The 24431-nt window shown below is 37.9% G+C and overlaps 1 protein-coding gene across 2 annotated transcripts in view; it reads left to right on the top strand.

The window, feature by feature from the left end:
• Positions 1-24431, top strand: part of LOC141442334 (cGMP-specific 3',5'-cyclic phosphodiesterase-like) — a 121804-nt gene that overhangs the window by 83253 nt on the left and 14120 nt on the right. For both annotated transcript variants that reach the window (XM_074107294.1, XM_074107295.1), the window contains exons 3-9: positions 9919-10035; positions 15048-15165; positions 21524-21650; positions 21893-22011; positions 22855-23120; positions 23484-23660; positions 24064-24240. In XM_074107294.1, the coding sequence (XP_073963395.1) occupies positions 9919-10035; positions 15048-15165; positions 21524-21650; positions 21893-22011; positions 22855-23120; positions 23484-23660; positions 24064-24240 (1101 nt within the window). The remainder of the gene's footprint in view (positions 1-9918; positions 10036-15047; positions 15166-21523; positions 21651-21892; positions 22012-22854; positions 23121-23483; positions 23661-24063; positions 24241-24431) is intronic.

Genomic DNA, 24431 nt, shown 5'->3' with positions numbered 1-24431 from the left:
TATTGCAGTGCCCTTACAGGGTTTGATTCAATTTTGTATTGTTTTCAAGGCAAAACAAAAAAACTATAATAATAATCCTTAATATCGTATATTACAAGGATATATACTCAGATACGCAGTAAATGTTTTAAAATTTCCTACATCCCGCCTGAACGATTGAAAACATTTATATTCATGAAATTACTTTTAAATAACAACCAATATCACATTAAAATCTCATTTAGCGACGATATCGCAGAACTCCAGTCTTAAAACTTAAAATGGAAACCGCATCGTCTGCTGAGAAGTCGCTCGGGGTTATTTTTCCTTTTATTGTTCCCAAAACAAGGGAAACTCTTCTTCCAGCAACTTTACGGTTACTTGATGGTAATTTGCATGAGAATATTTTTTTGGAACTTACTACAATGATAAAGGTTATTCCTTGCTAGGTTAATTTTTGATTATATGTATACAATATAAAACAAAAATTAATTACTAAAGAATAAAGTAACCCGACCAACGCTGAAGAACTGCAGAAATGTGTATCTTCTGAAATGAACCGATGCAAAATTAAATTTAAGGTAAAAAAAGTGTTATCCAACAAATATTTTTAAAGATTAGTTCATGACAACGTAAGGTAATATAATATTATTGAATTATTGAATTTACATAACATAAAGCTAACTTTTAAATTTTAGGTGAATCTGATCATGCGAAGAAGATAAAGTATGAATTGAATTCAAAAAAATAGTTTTTTGGTAATTTTACAGGAATTGGTCTAATCCTAAACTAAACAAAGCTTTTACTATGAGTACTGGGTAGTGAAAAAACATTTTTATACAACGTGGTTTTTTTGATTTACGTTACCATTAAGGGGAGGAAAAAGTTAATTATCAATTAGTTTCTATCAAACAACTAAGACGTCTGTTGAAGTTAACGGAAATCAATAAAATCACGGTGTACAGGTAAATTATTAAAATCCTCGCTACACATCCTCGCACTGCTTAGCTACTTCGCATATCTCTGGTGGAAACGCGGCCCAAATTGTAAATAAGGCCTTTGATGAGTATCAACTGGCAATCTCGCTCGACACATTCTTCAGAATTATCACCGTTTCAACTACATTATACTTTTCGAGTGTGGTGATAAGATAGCCGGAGGGCCGGGAAAAGTGTGGTAAACAATTGAGTACTTTTACAACCGTGGGTGGATGTTCACTTGTTTTGAAAGATTAAACGATAAATAAACAAAGCACTTATTACGGGCCTTCAATAAGGAATACAAATTATATTTAATGAGAGCGACGCTTTCGTAATGCTCTCGAACATGGAAGTAATTTAGTAAAATGACTTTTGTTTTTTTTTTCATATTAATTAAAATTTGTCCATTTGACCTGAACTGGAGCGCGAATTGTTTTTATTTTTATTTATCTAAAACCCCCAAAAAGTTTAGTTTACGGCAATTACTTGGTTGGACCATTAAATAAAATAATAATAATAAATATCATGGGACACTTGACACCAATCGACCTAGTCCCAAACTAAGCAAAGCTTGTACTATGGATACTAGGTAACGGATAAACATACTTATATAGATAAATACATACTTAAATACGTATTAAACATCCATGAACCGAGAACAAACATTCGTATTATTCATACAAAATATCTGCCCCGGCCGGGAATCGAACCCGGGACCTCAAGCTTCGTAGTCAGGTTCTCTAACCACTTGGCCATTCGGTCGTCACTAAAACAATAATACCTCAAAAATAATTTCATGAGTAATGTTATAAAATAAATTAATGAAAAAATTGATTAATACCAACATTTTTCTGTACGAGCTTCATTACCATTTAAAAATCTAAGCGGATAGAAGTTAATCGGAAGCGGATATATGTATAGGTACAGTTATCAACAACCGTCTCTATTTAGAACACCAAAAAAGTCTACGTAGTGTGAATTTTCGTCGTTTCCAGGATTGCCCCAATACTATTCTAGCAAATGACGTCAATCGCAAATGCGGCGGTAAACAGTTCCCCCGTGAGCCAACTTGTACAATCAACCAATAACAAGAGTAGGCGTGAAGTTTACACCTAAAATGAATAGTTTTCCCGGGTTTGTTTTACCTTAATTTGTGAGCACGTTGAATACAGCTTTTTAGATTTATCACCTACCTACACCGTGTTGTCTTTAATTTCCGTTAATTTTAAGGGCACATTCTAGGTCTTCTTCTTCTTCTTTGTCGGTACCTTCATTGCTAAAGATCGTGTCTAATTCGTAGTGACGGCTCGTTGTACTATGCTTTCTCCTTCGCTTTCAGCTTTTTTATTTAATAGCTCTAATGAACATAATTTATCTGAGACACAAGTAAATTGTTGCAGATAATTACTATTTACTTAACCGGATATTTGACGGTTGCTCAATTAGTTAGTTCTTGATCGGCCTTTAAAACGTTCAATCCGGCCCACTACAAAGTGCAAAATTCGAACGTCGTATCTGGCCGCCTCGCTGACGATAATATTATTTTACGAGAGTGAGAGGGATGGTAAGAAACTTCGATTTTCGAATTTCGTAGTAGCCGCCCTGTCTCGATAAACTGGATCCGCGCCCGTTCACGAAGTCCCACCAAGTAACTTTCGCTTGCAAAATTCGCAAAAATAAGTACGCGGTTTGTTCTGAACATTTAGGTCATGCTTCGCTGATCGTTCACAGGCTGCGGTTTAACTTTAATGATATTAGGCTCTTGATGTAATACTACCCAAAAGAACATAGGGGCCACGTGAGTTTCATTGGTGAAACGAAAATACCAATAAATACTTTCAATACTGATTGATTTTCGCATCTTTAAAATTCAATATCATAACTAATCACTCTTCCGTCACTATTTTCTGTACTCGTCACTTATCCAAGAGTGAAAATGTAAATTAAAGGATCGCGTTGCGTTGTTGACTACCAACATGATGGCATTTGGTAAATCTTTCTTTTCTCCTTAAAAGTATACTTACAAACTCAATCCTAAAGCCCAGTTTAGACTTGGAAGAAAAATCATGCAAGTTGCATTACATTGCGAGGCCGTAAAGCCAACGAGTTTGTAGTGGTCAATCGAGCGCCGCAATGTAATGCAACTTGCACGATTTTTCATGCGTCTAAACTCGGCTTAAGAGCGTTTTCACATTACCCGATCCGATATCGTTATAGGACGACGATACGATATCGGGGCAAGTAAAATGTATGAAATATGTACATGTCTTTCACATTGTTCGGCCCGATATCAGATATCGGAGCCGACACCGATATGTTGTGGCACCATCGGACGCCCGTGAGCTGTCCGACGATAATATTTGTATGTATGCTATAATGTCAAACTACAATGTAAAAATGGCCGCCACGCATCGGTCTTTGCGCACACAGAGACAATTTAGATAGGCATAGGCGCATAGGCGTATATCTAAATTGTCTCTGTGTGCGCAAAGACCGATGCGTGGAGGCCATTTTGAGCCGGCCGTACCGAAACGATTTCATCGGAAATATGTGAAAACAGAACATGGTGCGTTGGCTATATCGGACCGGATAATGTGAAAACGCTCTAACTCGCTGTCTCAAAATTTTAACACAACAAAAGCTCATGATGAAACCCGTATCACCTTTTCCACCAAATTTCTTTACCAGAGAAAATAATTAAATAACATCATTCAGACATCACCTGTCAACTACACAGCTTTTGAGAACTTTGAAGAAGGTAAAACTGCGCTCCCGGTCACAGAATTGTCTGGTCTTTTTCTTACTCGAGGTAAAAGATAGAGGCGGGACGTGGAGTCTCGAAAATGAAGCACCTAACTTTAATTAAAGCGATTGCCTTAGGACATGTAAATTTAACGTCGTGTTAGAGAAGCGGAATGCTGTCGTCTTCTCTTTTCGTATGAATGAAAAAGATAGCTTTAGTTTTTTCCGCTACTTAACTTTATAAAACGTTTTGGTTTGGATTAGCTTTAGGTTTAAGTTAAAAGCTTAAGTTTTAAAGGAATTTCCAATACCTTTATTAAAAATCCTTGAGTTTTTAGGCTGTGAACTTCTGAAAATTTTCTTAGTTTTCCTTATTAGCCTTGTTTTATTTAAGTGATAGCTATTTGCAGTCCAACGACCGCTAAAATGCTTTTAAGTTTCATTCTCGCCATAGTTCCTTTACCATTTTGAAATTAGAGACAAAAAACAGTTTAATATGAAGCAGGCTCGATTTTAAGGTTTAGGTACTTCCCTTTAACCTATTACTTAATTTAAGCATCTACGAAAAATTTGTCGAACGAAATGATAAAAGAAACCATATAGGTACAAGAGAGAGACATAGTTTTTTTCAGCGTCTTCGCTCTATATCAATAACAAAACGAAATTTTCGCAGAGCAGAAAGGTACTGCTATCAACAAATAGTAAAATTACAATTAATAATAACAAATACTTAACACCTAAAAAATTGGAAGGAACATTCAGTGTGCGAATCCGATTGGCACTTGCCTGGATTTTTCTTTTCCGACACCCTAAAAAAGAGTATCAAACCACTTTTTGCTCGCAAACATACTATTGTAGGCACGGGACGCTTTACCGTTTGAGCAAAACGTGTGAATGGGGTTTGACGAAAGCCCATTTAGAAAGTTGAATGCTCTTTGTGCTGCAGATTTTCGTACATACAATAAAGACAACTATTGCTCAAATGACTGTGAAATTGCTTTATTTTAAAGCAGCTCTACTAGTTTCAACCGTTATTAGCCTTTTTTATTATGAGAGGGAGAAAAACGAGCAATTGGGTCGTCTGATGGGAACTGATCATCACTGCCCATGAGTACCACCTATCATATCTATATACTTTGAAGAAAGTATAAGCCCTAAGCCCCGATGTCATGTCCGGCAACGCTGCTGAGTCTCTCATTATGTTAATTTATTTATTTATATGACGGGACACGATGTTAAAAAAATACCCATAAAGCCTACAAAAATACCCATAGTAAACAATAATCTATCGGCTATCGGTTTCGATTTAACAAGTTTCTAATGCGTTTTTTCTTTTACCTATTTATTTTATAGCAGTCAGCTTCAAATTTCGAAGTCTACAAAAAGTTATAATTCAACGTAGATAATAAGTGAACATTTTAGAACTTTAATCTCAAAGAATATTTGTATTTTTCTGTTTTAAGCAGAACTACATTTTCAGTAAAAAAAAGGGAAAAATGGAAATAAGCCCTTTTGAAAAGACACTCCTAATTTATAAAAAGTATATCTTTAAAGTAAATTTTATTTAACATTTACCTTTTCAAGTAATCCACTGGATTATCATCATTAATAATGTAACGCTGTCATTAAAAAAGGACTATTTAAATGTAATGTCAGCAATATTAGAGATTATTTCAACCTTCTCAAAATTTAATAATGAAAATTGCTGATTACTGTCTCTTTATTTTTATGAAACCCTTTCAATCTAAGTTCCCCACAGAAATAATTATTACCAGGCCCGCCTAACCCGACCCGAGGTTAAGAACAAATTAAAAAACCCCTGACTACCCTTGTGGAATGAAAATTTTCTGTATTTTGTTAAGCAGAAAGATAATTTTGGTAAACGAAGCGAAAGTGACCCGGTTTGTCCTTTAATTTATCCGACTTTAGAATTTTGGGTGTCGCATGCAAACTGGTTAACCTAATTGTGATTGATGTTTTTTGAATAATCTATGGGTGGTATTTTGGAGATCTTTTATATGATATTTTGTGCTACCTTTAATCGATCATGATTTATAACACTTTAAATTAGTGTCATTAGTGCCTACTCTCAGTAATACAATATGATAGATGCGAAAGTTTGTTATTCTGTTTGTTTGTCTTCTGGCTGTTACTGAACCACGATTGAGATATCACCTTATAGGATAGGCCATTTATATTGCATAGTTTCCGAGGAATAGCCATAAATGAATTCTATGCAGATGGAGTCGCGAGCAACAGGCTATTATTTCAATTAAATACATAGAACGTAACGCAACGAGCTATAGAGAGAGCTATGCTTGAAGTTTCTTTGCGCGATAGAATCCGGAATACGGAAATTCGTCGAAGAACTTAAGTCACCGACATGGTTGGAACAATATGCAAATTGAATGGCAATATATCGCTCGAGATCACCGGGGAAAAGTCCTCGTGTAAGTGGTAGGATGCAAGGTCCGTCCGGATTGCTACCACCATCTTGCTCGCTTATCCTGCCGTGAAGCAGCAGTGCTTGCACAGTTGTATTTCGACGTGGAGAGTAAGACAGCCGGTGAAATTACTGGCACGTGAGGTATCCCATCTTAGACCTCTAGGTTGGCAACGCGTCTGCATACCCCTGGTGTTGCAGATGTTTATGGGCGGTGGTGATCTCTTACCATCAGGTGTCGCAGACCTCTTGAGGGGAGTCGCCGAGGCAACAGGCTATTATTTCAATTAAATTACATAAGAACGTGAGACGTTCATTATTCGGAGCTATAGACCCGGAGAGGCTATGGTCCTTGGTCGTTGCCTTTGCGCGAGCCTACAAGTGTTCCGGATCATGGACGAGGAAGGATGTCAGTACTCCGGAAGAGGCCGTCACTTAGTGTCAGGTTCGTAAAGGAGCCGCCTGAGCCGTGAGAGTGTAGCCGAACGGAGCTTTGAAAGTTATAGCCGTGCAAAGCTGTAGCCGTACGGAGCTTGTAAGCCGTACGAAGGTTTGTAAGCCGTACGAAGGTGCCCTGTAAATTAGGTGGTGTCAGTTGTGGTCCAGTGCTAGATTGTTTGCCAGTCACTCCTCTGCAGCGATGCCCCAACTCTTAGGGTGTGCTGAATTGCAGTGAGTGGCAGAGACAATCATACGGAGTTACAGGCAGGCAAAGGAAAGTGATTCTAGTTTTATATAATTATTTAAAAAAAACAAAAGGTAAAAATAAATAGCCTAAGTGACCGTTAAAATTTGAAATACAACAGTTCACTAAATAACCGTTAGAGGATTACATTTGAAATTAAACGTTACTTAGTTGAGTTTGAATTTATTTTAACACCGGTAAGCATCCGTTGCATAAAAGTAATAAGCATTAACATAGGTTCTGAGTTTATAACAACGGATGAGAGAAATTAACAAGTGTTAAAATATTAAGTATAAGAAATGTTTGAAATAAAAGATTCCCTGGCCAGGGGAAGCCTTCAGTTCAATTACACAAAGTTAAATTATAAAGAAATTAATTCTAATAAAATACACAGAAAAACACAAGAGTTAAATATCGGAGAACTTACCAAGTCTGGGCGTATGGAGCTTTCGAGGGAGCTGTTTAGTGTAGTGTAAGCTGTTGAATGTGTGTTTTACAGCTGTGTTTCAGCTTTTAAGGGCGAGAATATTACAGTTAGAATTCCCCCGGTCACAGCTGATCGACAGCACCCTTGGCCGACAAAAACGGTCAAGGGTGAGTTGGTTATAGATATATTTAGTCGTACAAACTCGTGTAGTAAATGAGTGTAATAAAATGCCTACTTTTATAAAATAAATAAGTAAATAATAAATAAATATTAAATACATATTATTACGTAAATAAATAAGTCAAGAGAAAACTACGGTGGCGACCTCTAGAATTCGTCCGCCATTCTGCTCAGAGATCCCTTATTGAAGTAAGCGCCATCTAGCTTACACTGAGCTAACTAAGATGTCAGCGATCGCCTATGTGCATTGTGACACAGGAGACCCACTTGCTCGTTTGCCATCCAGTCGAATAAAAAAAAAGAGTGGCGACCACAACCGGAAGACGAAGCGTTGGCAGGCCCCCACCAGGTGGACTGACGACATCGTGAGAGTTGCGAGAAACCGGTGGATGCAGGTGGCGAGTTGTCGGTCATTGTGGCGTTCTAAAGGGAGGCCTTTGTACAGCAGTGTACGTCTTCCGGCTAATGATGATGATGATGATGATGATGACATAGAACGTCTTTAGGGTGTTGCAATGATACATTCGGTACTATAAATATTGTACACTTGTTCAATATTTATTTGCATTAAGTACCTATAACTAAAGAAAATACAAATAATTAAAATGTAGGTACCGAGGTAAATAGAGGCTTGTCATATTTCTGCAAACTGAAACGGGCGCTTAATGTGGAATGCAGGCAAAGTCCTGGGTATTAAGTAGGCCATTTTTACACAATAACATTTAGTATTTAAATTGTAAGCTCAAAGTCAAAGTCAAAAGTCAAAATATCTTTATTAAATTTAGGCTATAACAAGCACTTATGAATGTCAAAAGAAAATCTACCACCGGTTCGGTAAAACCTCTGCTGAGAAGAATCCGTCAAGAAACTCAACGAGGTATATTTTTTTTAAACAGATTTAGGGGCTGTTTCACCATCCATTGATTAGTGTTAACTGGCGGTTAGGTGTGATGCCGTCTCTATTTGTTTTGTTCGAATAGACGGAGACGACATCACATTTAACCGTCAGTTAACACTAATCAATGGATGGTAAAACAGCCCCTTACAATATTATTAAATGATACCTATACATCACAAGTATTTAACACAACTTTATTTTTAACACAGTAGGTTCGCTATTTGAAGGGAGCGCTAATGCGGATCGGAATTATTTCCAAATATCCCTGTCCATGATATAATCATTAACTTTATGATAATGATTTTTTGATATATGTCTTCTTGACAATAGATCTGAATTTTGTATCCGTTTCATTTGTAATATTTTTTGGAATTTTATTATAAAAACGTATGCAATTTCCCAGAAACAAGTTTTTGGTTTTAGGCAGTCAGTGCAAGATGGAACTTATAATCAAAATACACCAACCGTGCCGTCGCCACATCGGTTAACTGCCGTATTTTCCAAACTGCAAAAGCAGCAGAACTCAATCTACCCGCGATTGCTGTGACGTGAGGTCCCCACTGTAGTTTAGAATCGAGCGTTATTCCTAAAAATACTCTGCAGTGACTCATCAAAAGTAGATGCCACACGTGAACCAGTACATTATCTTTACATTTTTACTAGTAAAATATTTGGTTAAGTCCACAGTGGCTATAATTTACATTTTCCGGGTCAACAGTTTCCCCTCGGACCATTTATTTTCATAAAATATGTGTCTGTCAAATTCCAGCAATTGAGCGAGGACCGAATAAATAATTTTTCATTTCTCTCCATCGTGCACTCAAGTAAAAAATAAGTATAATAGCGCAGTATTCGCCGATAAACGTCATAGTTTGGCGAAATTAGTGATGTAACTAAAACTATGTTACAATTACACCTTTTTTGAGAATAAATAAATAAATATTAAGTAAATAAATTATTTATTTTTTACTTGAGTGCACGATGGAGAGAAAGGTATTACTGGTACGGCCGGGCCGTGCCTTTGTTTTTGTTTTGCTCGACTCGGCGGGGGCACTTCCGTGCCCCGGATTTCCTGAGTGTTCTTTTCGTCGTTGAAAAGTTTTTATCGACTTTAAAGTAACCATTTAAATATAAGTAAGCCTATATCCAACGTCACGTCAATCCGCTGATATGATAACGATGATGATGATGAGACATTTACAGCGAAATACACGCCATTAAATGCAAAGAATCACAGAAGCATTTTCTCGTCGTGTTTTCGTTGACTCACTGAAAAGTTCATAGTATTTTTTTTTATTCAACTAGATGGCAAACGAGCAAGTGGGTCTCCTGATGATAAGAGATCACCACCGCCCATAGACACCTGCAACACCAGGGGGATTGCAGATGCGTTGCCTACCTAGAGGCCTAAGATGGGATACCTCAAGTGCCAGTAATTTCACCGGCTGTCTTACTCTCCAAATTTAATTTAGGTTCACACATTCAGACATTACTATACTCGTGGATGGGTTAGTCTGATCCATAGGTAACCCCAGCAAGCTCACTAAGTTTATAAACCATTGATCTTTATTGTATTGTTTGCAGAGATCTCGATCACCAAGCGGATCCGCGGCGCAGAGGCAGCTAGAAGAAGCGGACTTGTTCATGGACCTCATTAAAGACGTAGCCAATGAGCTGGACATTGATGTTTTATGTCACAAGGTAAAAACAGTGCTTATTTATACACACGTTTCTGGACTCTCCGGGGGAAAATCCTTGGACTAATGCTCCCAGACATCAGTCAATGATTTTTTGGTCGACTCGGAACGTCTTTTGCATGAAAGTGACAAGAAAGATTGCCTTAACCGCACGGTAGGTAGACAGAATACACCTGCAGTGATCATACAACAATCTAAGCAAACATTATATACAGTATGTATTTACTACCTGTTTTATTTACGTGCAGTCGAGTTGCATCTTTACAAAGAGTCCAATCATTAGCATAGATTGAAGTTATTTCCATGTCCAGACTTTGTGACCCGAATTGGCCGTATAAGCCTCCAATATAGCAGCACCATTGTTCCCCAGTGATTATTACATGTCTTGTTAGCGAAATTGTATAAGTAACGCAAACATATTCAAGACATTTAAAATAACATGTTCATGATCGAATAACAGCGGAAGGAATGATAAGATCCTAATATTAATATGAAAATAGACAAACTTTTTTTATAACGTTTTAAACTTTCGTGATTTTCACTCATAGTCAAAATACCACAAACGAGACTTATCACGCTAAACACAACGAGTAAAACATGTGGTTGAAACGTCGAGGTAAATATTACTCGTGTGTTTGTGGTATTTTGACTACAAACTTTTGATAAAATATGATAGAAAACCAGCATTTCATCTGTACAATAGTATGTCTCTCCATTTCTTAAATAACGAGTCCTCCTGCTGTGGCAATACGTGCCTGTATAATTAGAGGTTTAATTTGCATAATACTCTGGGATTAGTCACTCGCAGTGCTTAATCGATTGCTTAACAAGACACCGTGAAATTGCTGTCTATTGGATTTCCTTGGGGATAGAGGGTGGTTTTGGTGGTTTAAATAGTACATTGTGCCTTAAGGGCGGTAAATAAGGAATTACGAACGAGAGTCTATTAGAAGCCCGACGTCGAAGACTGAGGGCTTTGATGAGTCGATGTTCGTAATTCTAGTACCGCCCGTGCGACATACAATGTTTTTCATCACATTTGCGAGTAAAATTGTATATTTGTAAAAGAAAAATTCATATTTTTTCAAAAATTGCCAATACCGCTGATTGCGCTCTTGGCAGCGCCAGCTCCCCGCCACCCTCCCCCTACGCAGCATGTGCATGGCGTGCGTGTGCAGCGTGCGCACGGAGCAGCAGCACACCATGCAGTAACAAACTCATTTACCGACCTTGGGCATCATGGCATGAAAATGAGTACAGGCAATTACTCATTTACCGACCACGGGTTCCATGAGAAGCACATTAAGGTCGAGGGTTTTATTTGGGGGGCTGCAGCCAAGGCAGCCTGCATATTACGACACGGTTTACGAGCAAGTGCGATGAAAAATTCTTAAATTAACAAGCAAACAGCGTAAAAGAATATAATTTAAGTAACACCTAATTAATCAAAAGTCTTCGTATTTTAGCTGAGATATGGATCTGCTACCAACGTGGAAGTTTAAGTTATAATTTATTGAATCAGGCGTAACTTTGCGGAGGTCCATATCAATGAACTAAAAGAATTTCTTTGCTCACCCGCGACCTTATGATAGCTACGTTTATGCAAGATATGCGTGTTCATGCAGTTCGTCCACTTCCACACTGTAAAAACACACACAAATCACACAAATCCATCTATCACCACCACCAGACTACACTGACGTGTTTCGGACTCAACCAGAGCTCATCATCAGAGCAACAGAACCGTACACCATGCTACCATATGTTACATCTGGTAAACGTAGCTATCATATGGTTGCGGTTGAGCAAAGTAATTGAAAGAAAGAAAGAAAGAAAGAAAATACATTCATTTAACGCCATAAAAAAACAAACATAGGAACAAACATAGAACAAATAGAGACATACATGACGCTAAATTTTTTTAATTAATTTATCGTCACTACCAATTTTTCATTCTTTTAAATTTTTGCACAGTTTGAGCGATATTTAACTTACTTAAGATGCAACGAGATTAGAAGTTGCTAAGATCACGCTACATCAGGAAGATTTCAGTTTTTTTTGTCATTACAGTTCTTTCCAACAGAGATTCTTTAGTGTACTAAAAACAATCTACTTTATTGACAAAATCAGTAACAAACACCAGCTTTCATTTAACGGGTGTTGCATTCAAATTGAAGTTTACGAGCGGCACTTGTAACTTCTGTAGTAAAACGTTAAAATAAAACAAAGTTTATTGTGTGCAATAAAAAAGAATTTAAATTTGACGAATTAAACCGCTTTTACCTAACTCGTTAGCTAGTTGTAACTCGTTGCAACTCGTCGCGAAGGTATTTTTAATGTAATTAATGAAAGTACTACTTGGTGTTGTAAAACATCTTTAACAGCAAAGTAGGGACTTTGTAAAAATAACTTAATTTGATATTAAATGATATTGTAACGGATAACTCAAGTTTTAAACCGAGTTTAGCTCGACTGTTTCGGGCTATTTCGTAGCCCTTCTTCTCAGGAGCACGCGAGCAGAGCAGAGCAGAGCGGTGACGCGTAGTGTGTGTGTTGCGGCAGCCGCCGAGTCGCGTGCTCCTGAGAAGAAGGGTTACGAAACATGTCGGTCTAAACTCGGTTTAAGACGTGAGTTATCCGTTACAATATCATTTAATATGAGTGAGTCTCACGGTAGTTTCATGTTCTAAACTTAATTTGAGTAGCAAAAAGTCTAATAAACGAATATGATGTAAATTTGAAAGTTGACTTTGAAACTCAATTTACTACTTAATTTAAAAATAAAACTATTGCTTACCATTTTATATAATCACAAGTATCCTAATCAATGCTATTTGTATGTATGAATATCCAAGTGTAAGCAGAGAGAGTCCCTCTCCCAAGCATATTACAAAACGCAGTGAATGGGTTATTTTAAATAACAACCGTGTTGCTGTACGGATGTGAGACGTGGAAAATCAGTAAAGACATCTCGCATCGCCTCCAAGTCTTCATCAACCGCTGTCTTCGCCGTATTCTCGGTTTATACTGGCCCAAGAAAATCTCCAACATAGATCTGTGGGAACGCTGCGGTGAAACACCAATCAACCAGCACATCAAACGTCGCAAATGGAACTGGATAGACCACACGCTCCCAAGGGACCCCGAGCACATCGAGGCAAGCCCTATATTGGAGTCCCCAAGGAAAGCGGAAACGTGGCTGCCCTAAGCAAACCTGATGGCGGACGATCACTGCAGAAGCGAATTCAATAGGAATGACTTGGAGCGAAGTGAAGCGCGAAGCTGTAAAGCTCAAGACCGTTTTTGGGATGGTATGCACTGTGGACGCCCTCTGCCCCATCCAGGGGACATAGGACAGTCAATAGGTTATTTTAAATGGTTATTGACACAGACAGACATAAAAATCAAAATTTTCAGACTTTTCTTATTGGTTGAGCTACCTTTATACCGACATTTATGTTTAGAATTTCTAGAACAATCGGAAGCCCCCTACTCGTATAGGTTTTCGGTTACAACAATTTGTATGAAAAAACCTTTTTAATGACTTTACGTATCTTTTGATTGCTAGAAGTTTGATGGTTTCCACTGCTTCCAGGAGTAGCAGACCCAAAGCAGACCCGAGTATTTGTTATTAATTTTAGCTTGATACCTCCTCGCTTTTCGAAGAAAAAGGGTCTTGACAGACAGATCCATTCATATCTTAACATTTTATACGTATAACATAGGTACTTACCGAAACTTTTCGGTGATTACCGGTTGTGGACATCACTATTTAGGAGATGTAAAAAACAGGTAACACATGAAATGTCATTTTAGTATCTTGGTTTAATAAACAGAGTATAGTGGTTTAGAAGTTAAGAGACCGAATCAATCGAAATGTGTACGGGAAAATTTACGAAAATGTAAAACTAGTGGGTAGGTATAAATTAATTCCCCATAAGCCTCGGTCTTACATTATTTCCGTCAATAACCTAACCAACAAAAAGTTGGAAAACCCCCGACTTTGTCACTTCAAAGTTCAATATCTCAAAAACGGCTGAACAGATTTTGATGAAATATGTCTGAGAACCATTGCTAGAAAACCTGCTTTCAAATAAAAACAACTTAGGTGCAAAGTAAATACCCATTATGCTTCTAAGAGTCCTACCACAGCGAACAAAAGAGCTGATGATCTTGAAACGGCTTAACCGATTTTGATAAAATTGTCTAAGAACCATCGCGAGAAAACCTGCTTTCAGATAAAAAATACCGCATTCAAATCGATTCACCCGTTTAAGAGCTACGTTGCCACAGACAGACACACAGACACACATAGCGGTCAAACTTATAACACCCCTCTTTTCAACCCCCGACGCAAAAAGAGGGGTGTTATAAGTTTGACCGCTATGTGTGGCTGTGTGTTTGTGTATCTGTGTGTCTGTCTGTGGCACAGTAGCTCTTAAACGGCTGGACCGATTTGAATGCGGCTTTTTGCGTCGGCGGTTAAAAAAACGGTTTGAGCAGACTACTAATGGACCATTAACATCACAACGCTCACATTACTGGTGTCCCATAAAGCTGCACATTTAATCTGTATGCGGATGGTACGCGGCGAGCACCGTGCGCCGTATTGACCAATTAAATCAATGACTACTACTGCCGTTTTATACGAGTATATTGCGCTATTTGCTATTCGTTTTCCATTATATTTACTGTTTGTTTATTCAAGGTGTTAATTACATAAAACCTCAGAAACCCCAAAATATTTTATTTTATTTTAAGTAAGTTGATTGAATTTATTTTGGATATATTCATTTCTAACTCTACGACTACACTCATGATTTATATAATCTAAGAAACATCGCTAGCAAACCTGCTATCAAATAAAATAATAAACGCATCAAATCGGTCTACCCGTTTAAGAGCTACGGTGCCACAGATAGACAGACAGACACACACACACAGACACACATTGCGGTGAAACTCATAACACCCCTCTTTTTGCGTCGGGGTTAAAAACATACATACATTTTTCAGATCCTGGTGAACGTGTGCTTACTGACGTCAGCTGATCGTGGCAGCCTGTTCCTCGCCAAGGGCATGCCACCAAACCGCTACCTCCAGGCGAAACTGTTTGACGTCACCAGAGACACAGGTATATAATATAAATAAAAAAGTAAGACTCTATGACCTGCACACTAAAAGTTCTCTCACATAAGGCATGCATCGAGTTTGCACTCATTCAAACGCTCCTATGGTTAAGGTGGGGTGAAAATTGATGCAGTTTCTGAGGACGGGTCGGCTGCATTAGTAACAGTAAATAAGCCACCAATTCCAAATTTCGTGTCTCTAATATGGAGATTTCAAGATTTTATCCCAACCCCGTGGGAATATCGGGATAAAAAGTAGCGTATATATTATTTCAGACGTCCAGCTATCTACATATAATTTCATTCAATCCGACTACACACATACTCGTACTTACAAAGTTTCTCATTTAATTTATCAATAGGGTTCTTATATAAAGTTGTTGCCATATTCATTCAAGCATATCAAATCAGAATTTGATTGTGCCAGTTATGTGGAAAATTGCGTCTTCATTTAATAATGTCTACTCTTTTACGTGGGAGTAAATATGTACTTACATAATCAAACCTTAAGTTGACTTAAAGGTCGTACATAATTATTTAGCTTTCTCATTTAATTCACTGCTTTTTTAACTTGATTGAACACTTGAGGTGAATATTTACATAGGGCTGACGCGCCAGGCATTACTTGCATGGCCGCTTGCCTATATTACGAGTACTGTCAGCCCCACGCCAGGAATATAATATAATATGATAGGAAAGGTATTTTTAAGGGGTGATATCATCGCCCGCTACTATATAAATGTCAAGCAGAAATGTTAACGTCCAGTCCAGGTAAATATTATTTCTGGCCTAAAAGTTAAAGACTTGACTGTATCTTAATGATTTTGCGTGCAGAAAGTTGTAATACGCAGTTGTTATTACGTACGCAGGCTTGTCGTATTCTTAACAGCGGGGCTACTCCGAAATTATAAAATTGAAGTTCGTGTCGTTCCTTCCCTCTGACACTTATACTATTTAATACGAGAGTGAGAGAGACAGTACGATATACTAACTTCGATTTTCGAATTTCGTAGTAGGCTCTCTACACCCTACTTATACCCCTAAAATGTCGGAACTATGAAATAAACGTTATACTTGTTTGGTAAACAGTGTGAGTAATCACTTACCCTCAATGATTTATAGTTCTAGGAAACTATTGGATGAATCAAAATGCATTGCTTTTGTTCTCGTTCAGCGACCGAGCCATAATAAAATCGTTAATCATCTTAATTTTATTGAAAGTGGGTTTGTTTTCTGTCGTTTTGTTGATGATTTGGTTAAAGAAAGTAATACTAGTTGGGATGAAGGTTATTGGAAATAGTCGTTCAGCCGTGGACGTTCGATTTTATCATGATACTAGCTGTTGCCCGCGACTCCGTCCGCGTAGAAGCACGAACAATGGTTTACGTATTCTCAGACCTACCTACCGAATATGCACAAAAAACATAAAAATCGCTTAAGCCGTTTCGGAGGAGTTTGGTCACAAACACTGACACGAGAATTATATATACGAGTAATGATATTTTAAGGAAGTCAAAAAACATAGCTAAGTAGTGACGACTTAAATAACGGACATAAAACTTTGTCTATGAGTAGGTAGTCTATCGTTGGGTATGCTATATTTTGTATGTTTCTAATGCTTATAAATAGTTTCTAATAACATTATCAATAAGTAATAAAATCTGAATGATCGTTTTGAAGAACGCCGTAACTGTCTTCTTGGTTGAAACAATGAGTCATTAAATAGTTATTATATCGTACTTGATCCACCGGGACCTCACACATATTATTGCGAAACCAGGAGCCAACAAGTGCATAAAACACGGCATTGCACCCGAGACGGAAATTTCCACTCGAGCTGCAGGTGAGGGTTGATAGTTAAGCTTAGGGCAAAATGAACCGTTGAACCGATTTAGATGAAATTTTGTATACAGATAGATTGAGTTCCGGGGAAGGTCGTGGGATAGTTTTTATCCCTGAAAATTGTTTAGTTCGCGCGGGATAGCGATAAAGGAACTTTACGCGGATCGAGTCACGGGAAACAGCTAGGGCAACATAAATGGAGACCACGATGTGAGTTTTGCGAATCTCCATGAAACTCTTAAATAGTTTGGTCAGTTAGATTATTGAAAAAATTCGGACACGTATTTTTTTATGTTAAATCAAACAAAAAAATGATTATAATTTGCATAAGTTGAAGTAACGGACGAAATCTCGCTTTTGCGACACTTTTCACGTCACAGGCTCCCAACTCCCGAACTTTAATGCACTTAAACATTGTAATTTTTTGTTTGATTGACAAAGGAAAAAATGCATATCCAATAGTTTCTTATAATGTATACTTAGGTAATTGATGGTAGATTTTTTCACATAGAACTAAATACTAAACTAAACATTGTAATTTCAATTAAGGTTATCGCGTAAATGTAATTTCATTCCTAATTACCATTTTATTCATCAAAGGCATAACATCTTAAGAACGTCCTTTTTGGAATCAGTACTAAAAGGCCGGCAACACACTTGTGACTCTTCCAGTGTTGCAGGTATCCAAGGCGACGGTAATCGTTTACCATCAGGCAATCCGTTTGTTCGTTTGTCCCCTATACCATAAAAAAAAATCGGGTAAGAAGTACCTAGGGTAAACCATACAGTAATTGGCCACGGTACAGTCAAGGGCAAAGATATCGACACGGCCAAAGTTACAAAAACGACTTTATGCACTGAACATTAAGGCCGTGTATACATATTTTTGCAACTTTGGCCATGTCGATATCTTTGCCCTTGACTGTACTTGCATTAAATTATTTCAACTTATATTGCACTTGAATTAAATCAAAAATTTACATAGAAAAGTGATGATAAATCATAACAAATATCGTGCTAATTATAATAATCTAGTCGCTCTTATCATATAATTATTTGTATTGTTGTTGTTTCATATAAAAAATTCAAGTAGGCACTTACTGTAACGTGGCCAATTACTGTATGGCTTACCCTAGTCATAGAAGCTTTGTCTTAAAGTCTACTTGGACGTTTGTTGAACAGTTAATCATTCATTATGCTCTTAGTGGAATTAGGAGTAAAGAGCATTCCTCTTTGCGATCCTCATTAACTATTAATTAAGGCTAGAGTCAGTACGTACTTAATCAGTTAATCTTTTATTGAAAAAAAAACTGGCTTTGTGTAACTCTTACCCGCGCACGGAGGGTTCCGTACAAAATTTGTAAGTATCTGTGAATATCCAGTGTTAGCAGAATCCTGTTCCTAGGAAAAATGTACCTAGTGTGTACTTTTAGATTGGTTACGTTGATTTCTGCAATCCAGCAGGGCTAGTACGAACTCGAAACTCGAAGTTCGTGTCGTGCGGTCCCTCTGGCTCTCGTATTAAACAGTGTAGTCTCGTATTAAAAAGTGTCAGAGGGACCGCACGACACAAACTTCGAGTTTCAAGTTTCGTAGTAGCCCTGCAGTTGTTCTAGAAACTTGAATTTGAAACAACCAATAATAAAAGTCTGTAAACTTTTTTTTACTCTGTTAATTAACATAGACACTACTATACTTGGTTACCGTAACCAATCTCAAAGTACAAACTAGGTTCATTTGCTGCAGCTCTAGGTTTGAAGTTAGTTACGAATATTGTGATGTTATGATAATTTGAAAATGGCTTATTATCTCCACTTGTTCTTGGTTAAAAGGGTCTTGCTCGACTAACAGACAGACATACAAACAGACAATGAAGTGATTCTATATTGGTTCCTTTTTTGTGAGGTAGGTACCAGCTAGTAGCGTGACCGAAACATTTCGATTCCCACGAGGTTGCCTAATTTTCAACACACCTACTTCTTTCATTTACTCGTCCTTTGCTCGCCACTTAAAGGTACGCCACTAGTGGGTCCTACCCTGAAATTTCATATAATTTGCAAGTGTTAATAGTTTAAGGCCCAGTGCTCAACATGCTAATCCATACTTATATTATAAATGCGAAAGTGTGTGTGTAGTGTTTTTGTATGTTTGTCCGTCTTTCACGTCGAAACGGAGCGACGAATTGACGTGATTTTTGGCACAGTGATAGTTTATGGGCCAGAGAGTGACATAGGCTACTTTTTATCCCGGAAAAATGCACAGTTCCCGAGGAAACAGCGCGCGGGCAAAAGCTAGTATCTAATAAATACCTAACATCCGATTATCACCCCTATGTAGGTATTGCTAATGAGAATGACTTAAAATTAAAGATCGCAAACGCCTGGTGTTTATTTTAGTTACATTAACAAAAACTAATTTATAGAATCAGGCGTTACTTTGCGAAGGTCCGTATCTACGAACCACCTACATTATATGTACAATTACTTTACTGTGCTCACCCGCGTCCTTATATAATAAGTGCGTCTATGCAACAAATTTTACGTGGTGTGGTTGGTGGTGGTGATAGATGGGTTCGTGTGATTTGTGCGTGGTGCGTGTGCGTGTTCTTACGGTGTGGAGGCGGAGGAGATGCATAAACACAAATTTATAGCATAGCCGTAGCTATCGTAAAATTGCGGGTGAGCAAAGTAATTGTATTTAACAAAACTCTCCACGCAACAATGCCGAACACGCTTAAATCTATTTATATTTCACTTTTTAATTACCTGCTCCCAAAACTTTTCCTATAAAAGAATACCGCATTGTAGCTCCGAAGTGGACCTTTTTCGTAAGAAGGAAACTTCGTAAGTTCGCCTCCGTTTAGGCACTGCTAGCAATATTAATGAAGTAAGGAGGACACCGTGTATTGCCGAAGTAAAATGGACCTTGTATCGTTGATACCATGATTTGATTTATTTGAGGCTTAGTAGTCGTGCAATACCTTTAGTTACCAAAGGTAAGGTTTCGGTTAGGTAACCTGCGTGGAACAATTTAAAAAAAACATGACGGATAGAATAATTAAGGTGTCTGGAAAAAGGAAATGCTAAAGATAAACTAAGTTTTTGATAAATTTTAAATATATTAAATGCCAGCTTTCCTTTGGCAGACGGCATTTTACTGGCTTTTATTGGCTGTAGTTTTAAAGTTCCTTAATTAAAATGGCGAAAACGGATTGATGGGAGCAGAGGTTTTTATCCTCTCGCTCGAGTCTAATAGAGCCAACAGTTTTCGCTCTTTTAGACTCCAAGTGCCGGCTAAGTACCAGCAGATGTTCCTGCACTCCGACTTCTAGCCGGTGGGTGTGGTCTTCCGTCGCTTTATTTATTGAAGTAAGAATAAAAATCCCTAAACAAGTTTTTTTTTCTCGTTACGTTTTTTTTGTGATTTAAAGGTCTTTTTTGTGGTTTTTTTCTTGTATCATTTGTATTTTACAGCGCATTCATCATCCTCATCATCCCAGCGTATATACTGTGCTGCTGCTGCTGCGCTGTAATTTTTTATTCGCAAATAAATGAAATGAAATATTTTGCAATATATAGGGTATCTGTCCGGTCGTCCATCAGTATTTTTTTGGTAATTAGGCATAGGTGTCCATAATATCAATCACATTTGCAAAGTAGCAGGTACGTTTATCATAAATTACTTACCTTAAGCTAGATAGTACTAATTCTTCTAATTAAATATCAACTTTTTGTTAGACTGTTTGTATCAGGTGAAGTATCCTCATTTCAACATAAAGTGAAACCACGAAACTTTTCGAAAACGGCAGAGCTTTCATCTCACAAAAGCCATTTAGTTACATTTTAAATTATCTACAAATGTTCAAAAGAGATTATTGTTGTGACATAATGGAACATTCCAAGAATTCTAATAAGCTGCCATCTTACAAAACAATAAGTCATTGTATACAGGAAGGATGTGGCTTTCTTTTATTATTATTTTTTTGACTAGCTTTTACTAGCGACTTCGCTCGCTATTAAATGTGCACTCAAATTGAATTCCTGGATTTTATTGAATTACATCATAGTCTTTATTTATACGTTGTGTGTAAATCACCCATTGCGTGCGAGACTTTTTCATGTCTGTAGACTTAGTTTTTAGATTTCGGGAATTTACGTACTGGTTTTGCATACATTCCGATCAAGTGAAAACATAATAATAAAAATAATAATATATTGGGACAAATTACACCAATTGACCTAGCCCCAAACTAAAGCTTGTACTATGGGTGCTAGACAACGAATATACATTATATAGATAAAAATATACTTAAATAATTCATCATAAAAATATAAGTAACGTCTACACATATGTACACGCACGCCTGCCCGAAAACAAAAGTACTTCAAGGGGTAAAGAAAATCGTGACATAATTTTTCTTAAAAAAAGTTTTCTTCTCCAGGATCTCCTCTCCTTTACCTCCTCCTCTTTACCAACTATTATGAAAACTTAAATGAATTATTTTTTTCTTGTTCTTTCCAGAACTGCCAGATGCTTTACGCACAGCCCGGTCACAAGAAATAAGGATACCATTCGGTGTCGGCGTGGCAGGCGTAGCAGCTCAGACCAAACACCACATTAACCTCAAGAACGCATATGCTGATCCCAGGTCTGCATCTATAGGAACAGCGGTTTCATTGCTTTACAAGCGCGCTGTCTTTATTACACTCATACTCTCTTTCTACCACCTTCTTATACCTCTTTTCTACCAGCCCATTTTGTTCTTCAGTGCTGGGTAAAACCCTGTGCTGCCTCTTCTCGCACTATTTCCGCCTGTGGCATGTAATTTCTTGCCATCTTACTTAGTTGGCGTTTTGTTTCGTCCCAACAGATCTATTTTTTTAATTTCAGGTTTAACAGCGAAATAGATGCACGCACCGGATACAAGACTGAGCTTATTCTTTGCATGCCGATCTGCAACTACGAGGGAGACGTCGTTGGTGTAGCTCAGATCATTAATAAAACTGATGGTATGAATCAATCATCCCAAATAATATTTTGTTCATTATAATTCTGCGTAGTAAACAGTATCTGGCGCACTAGGAACAAAATATTTCAAATGTAAATTTTATTTTTTAAATTGCCTGGGATGGCGGGAGCTCGCCTTTGAAAGGCAGGAGTGGAGCAAGAGAGGAGAGGCCTTTGCTCAGCAGTGGGACACAAAAATAGGCTAATCAAAAAAAAAAATTGCCTGTTTTTCTAATAAGTTACTCGCACCCGCAGACGTCCAAGATACAGGCTCAGCCTAGTTTGGAGTCTGATGGATATTTCTCCTGTATTGGCTATGTTTATTTAAATAAAGTATCTTGTATTTTTTTATTTTTATTGTAACTGAGCTATGCTTGGGCTAAAACTCTAAAACACGCGTTTTCCTAGAGAAACCTATATTGTTTGTTCGCCCGAAAAACACTAGATAGCAAATTTCATCGAAGTCGTTGAAGCCGTTTTCGAGATTCCGAAGTAAATAAATATACCTACAGCGTTATTTTTTATACAAATACAAATAATAACCAGACGTTGGTTTTGGTGCTATTTTTTTACAACGTAACCACAAAAAAAGGCAGATACCTGGTGATGGCGCCACTTCAAGATGCCGATTGCTCCCACACACCGCACAAAGAAAGCCCACAAATTGAGTGCCGTTTCGGTCCGAGTTTAGGAGACTGCCTACCGAAACCAAAACTCCATTTTAAAGCCGAAAACGAAACTGAAACCGACTGGGACCGACTGTCTGGGACACTATTTACAACTAGCAACATCCCACCATCTTAATCCCATTGCTTTATTATAACTTACACGTTTCCCTTTTTCAGGATCCAAAGAATTTTCACCCCGTGACGTTGAAGTCTTCCGCCGTTACCTTACCTTCTGCGGCATTGGTATCCAAAATGCGCAGCTTTTCGAGTCCTCTGTCCTCGAATATAAAAGAAATCAGATACTGCTGGCTTTGGCTAGGAGTATTTTCGAGGAGCAAAGCAATCTGGAGTGCCTCGTGACGAAGATCATGACTGAAGCGCGGGAACTGCTGAAGTGTGAACGATGTGCAGTGTTTATTTTGGATACTGATCATTGTGAATCTGTAAGTCTGTTGTCTTTTCAATTTACAATTGAATTAACTCATTTCTTATTTCACAAATTAAGGAACACTTTAAGTTGATAATTTCTTCCACAAAAATGAACTTTACAAAAAACACTCAGAATCATATGTGGGCTAAGTTACATTACGTGATAGAAAAATATTTTTTCTAGCTTAATTATAGCTGGACAATAAAATCAAATTTCTGAACCGAGAGCTCGAGCCTTGTTCTGAAAAGGCAGTTTGACAATTGTTTACCAATCCACCTTTATCCTTTGCTACGAATAAACTCGGGCTTTTTAACATACATCAGTATAATATTTTTTATCACGAAGCTTGAATCCACCATTTGCTTTCTCTTTCCAGAGCCACTTGGAGCGTATAGTACAGCGTCCCGGTGGTGAACGCACCACGACCCTTGCGCTTCCGCCTCCAGCTCCCACCAGATTCCACACACTCTTCGAGCTGGGCGCTAAGCAGTCGCGAACCACACTCACCCCCCGTCATGACAACCAGTCCACGCTGGCCTGCATTGCTTTAGCGGTACGTGGATGACATGGGTTTTCAATTCTGGTCTGAAGTTGCGTTATTTAATGCCTGCGCCGCACACATGACGAGAGACATGGTAAGCGGCGAGGAAAGAAGATACAGTGCTCTGTCTCTCTCTCTCCGGCAACAGAGAGCCTGAAAAAGTTGCACGGGAGAGTTGTGTGGCGGCTACTACATCGCAACAGCGATAGAAGCAGAGCAAAGAGCAGTGCAAGGAGCGTAGTGTGGCAGAACGGTAAAGTTATGTGTTGTAACACGCAAAGCAATGGGTAAAAGCATGTTATCAACTGTTCCGGCTTAGATATACCTAGCTTCAATGTATAAATAGTGTGATGGACTCTTAAAAAAAATAGTATTGTATTTACTGAGCTAACAGTTTAACGTCTTAAATTTACAGGTTGCTAGAACAAACAAAGCTCTCAACATCTCTGAGGTATCAGAGTGGCGCCAGGAGAATGGAATGGTGCTGCTAGATTCTTCCAATGATGACGCGGCTAATGTCAGGACGATGCTTTGTATGCCTATCGTCAATGCCAATAAAGATGTTATAGGCGTGGCGCAATTGATTAATAAGGTATTATTTTGAAGTTTTTTTGTATCAAAAAACCTCAGGCTTGTGACTATTGCGATTTACTTTGAGCGACGACATTTACTTAATAATTATGAATATTTAAAAAAAAATGTAATGATACTATGTTGCTGCTAGATTGTTATAAAATATTAAACAAAAGCTAAGTGAAGCCTATAAAAATAATATCAACATTC

This window comes from Choristoneura fumiferana, chromosome 25, assembly GCF_025370935.1.
Source record: "Choristoneura fumiferana chromosome 25, NRCan_CFum_1, whole genome shotgun sequence".
In the NCBI taxonomy this organism is placed as follows: domain Eukaryota; kingdom Metazoa; phylum Arthropoda; class Insecta; order Lepidoptera; family Tortricidae; genus Choristoneura; species Choristoneura fumiferana.
The sequence above is the reverse complement of the archived record's forward strand: the minus strand, read 5'-3'. Positions and strand labels throughout refer to the sequence as shown.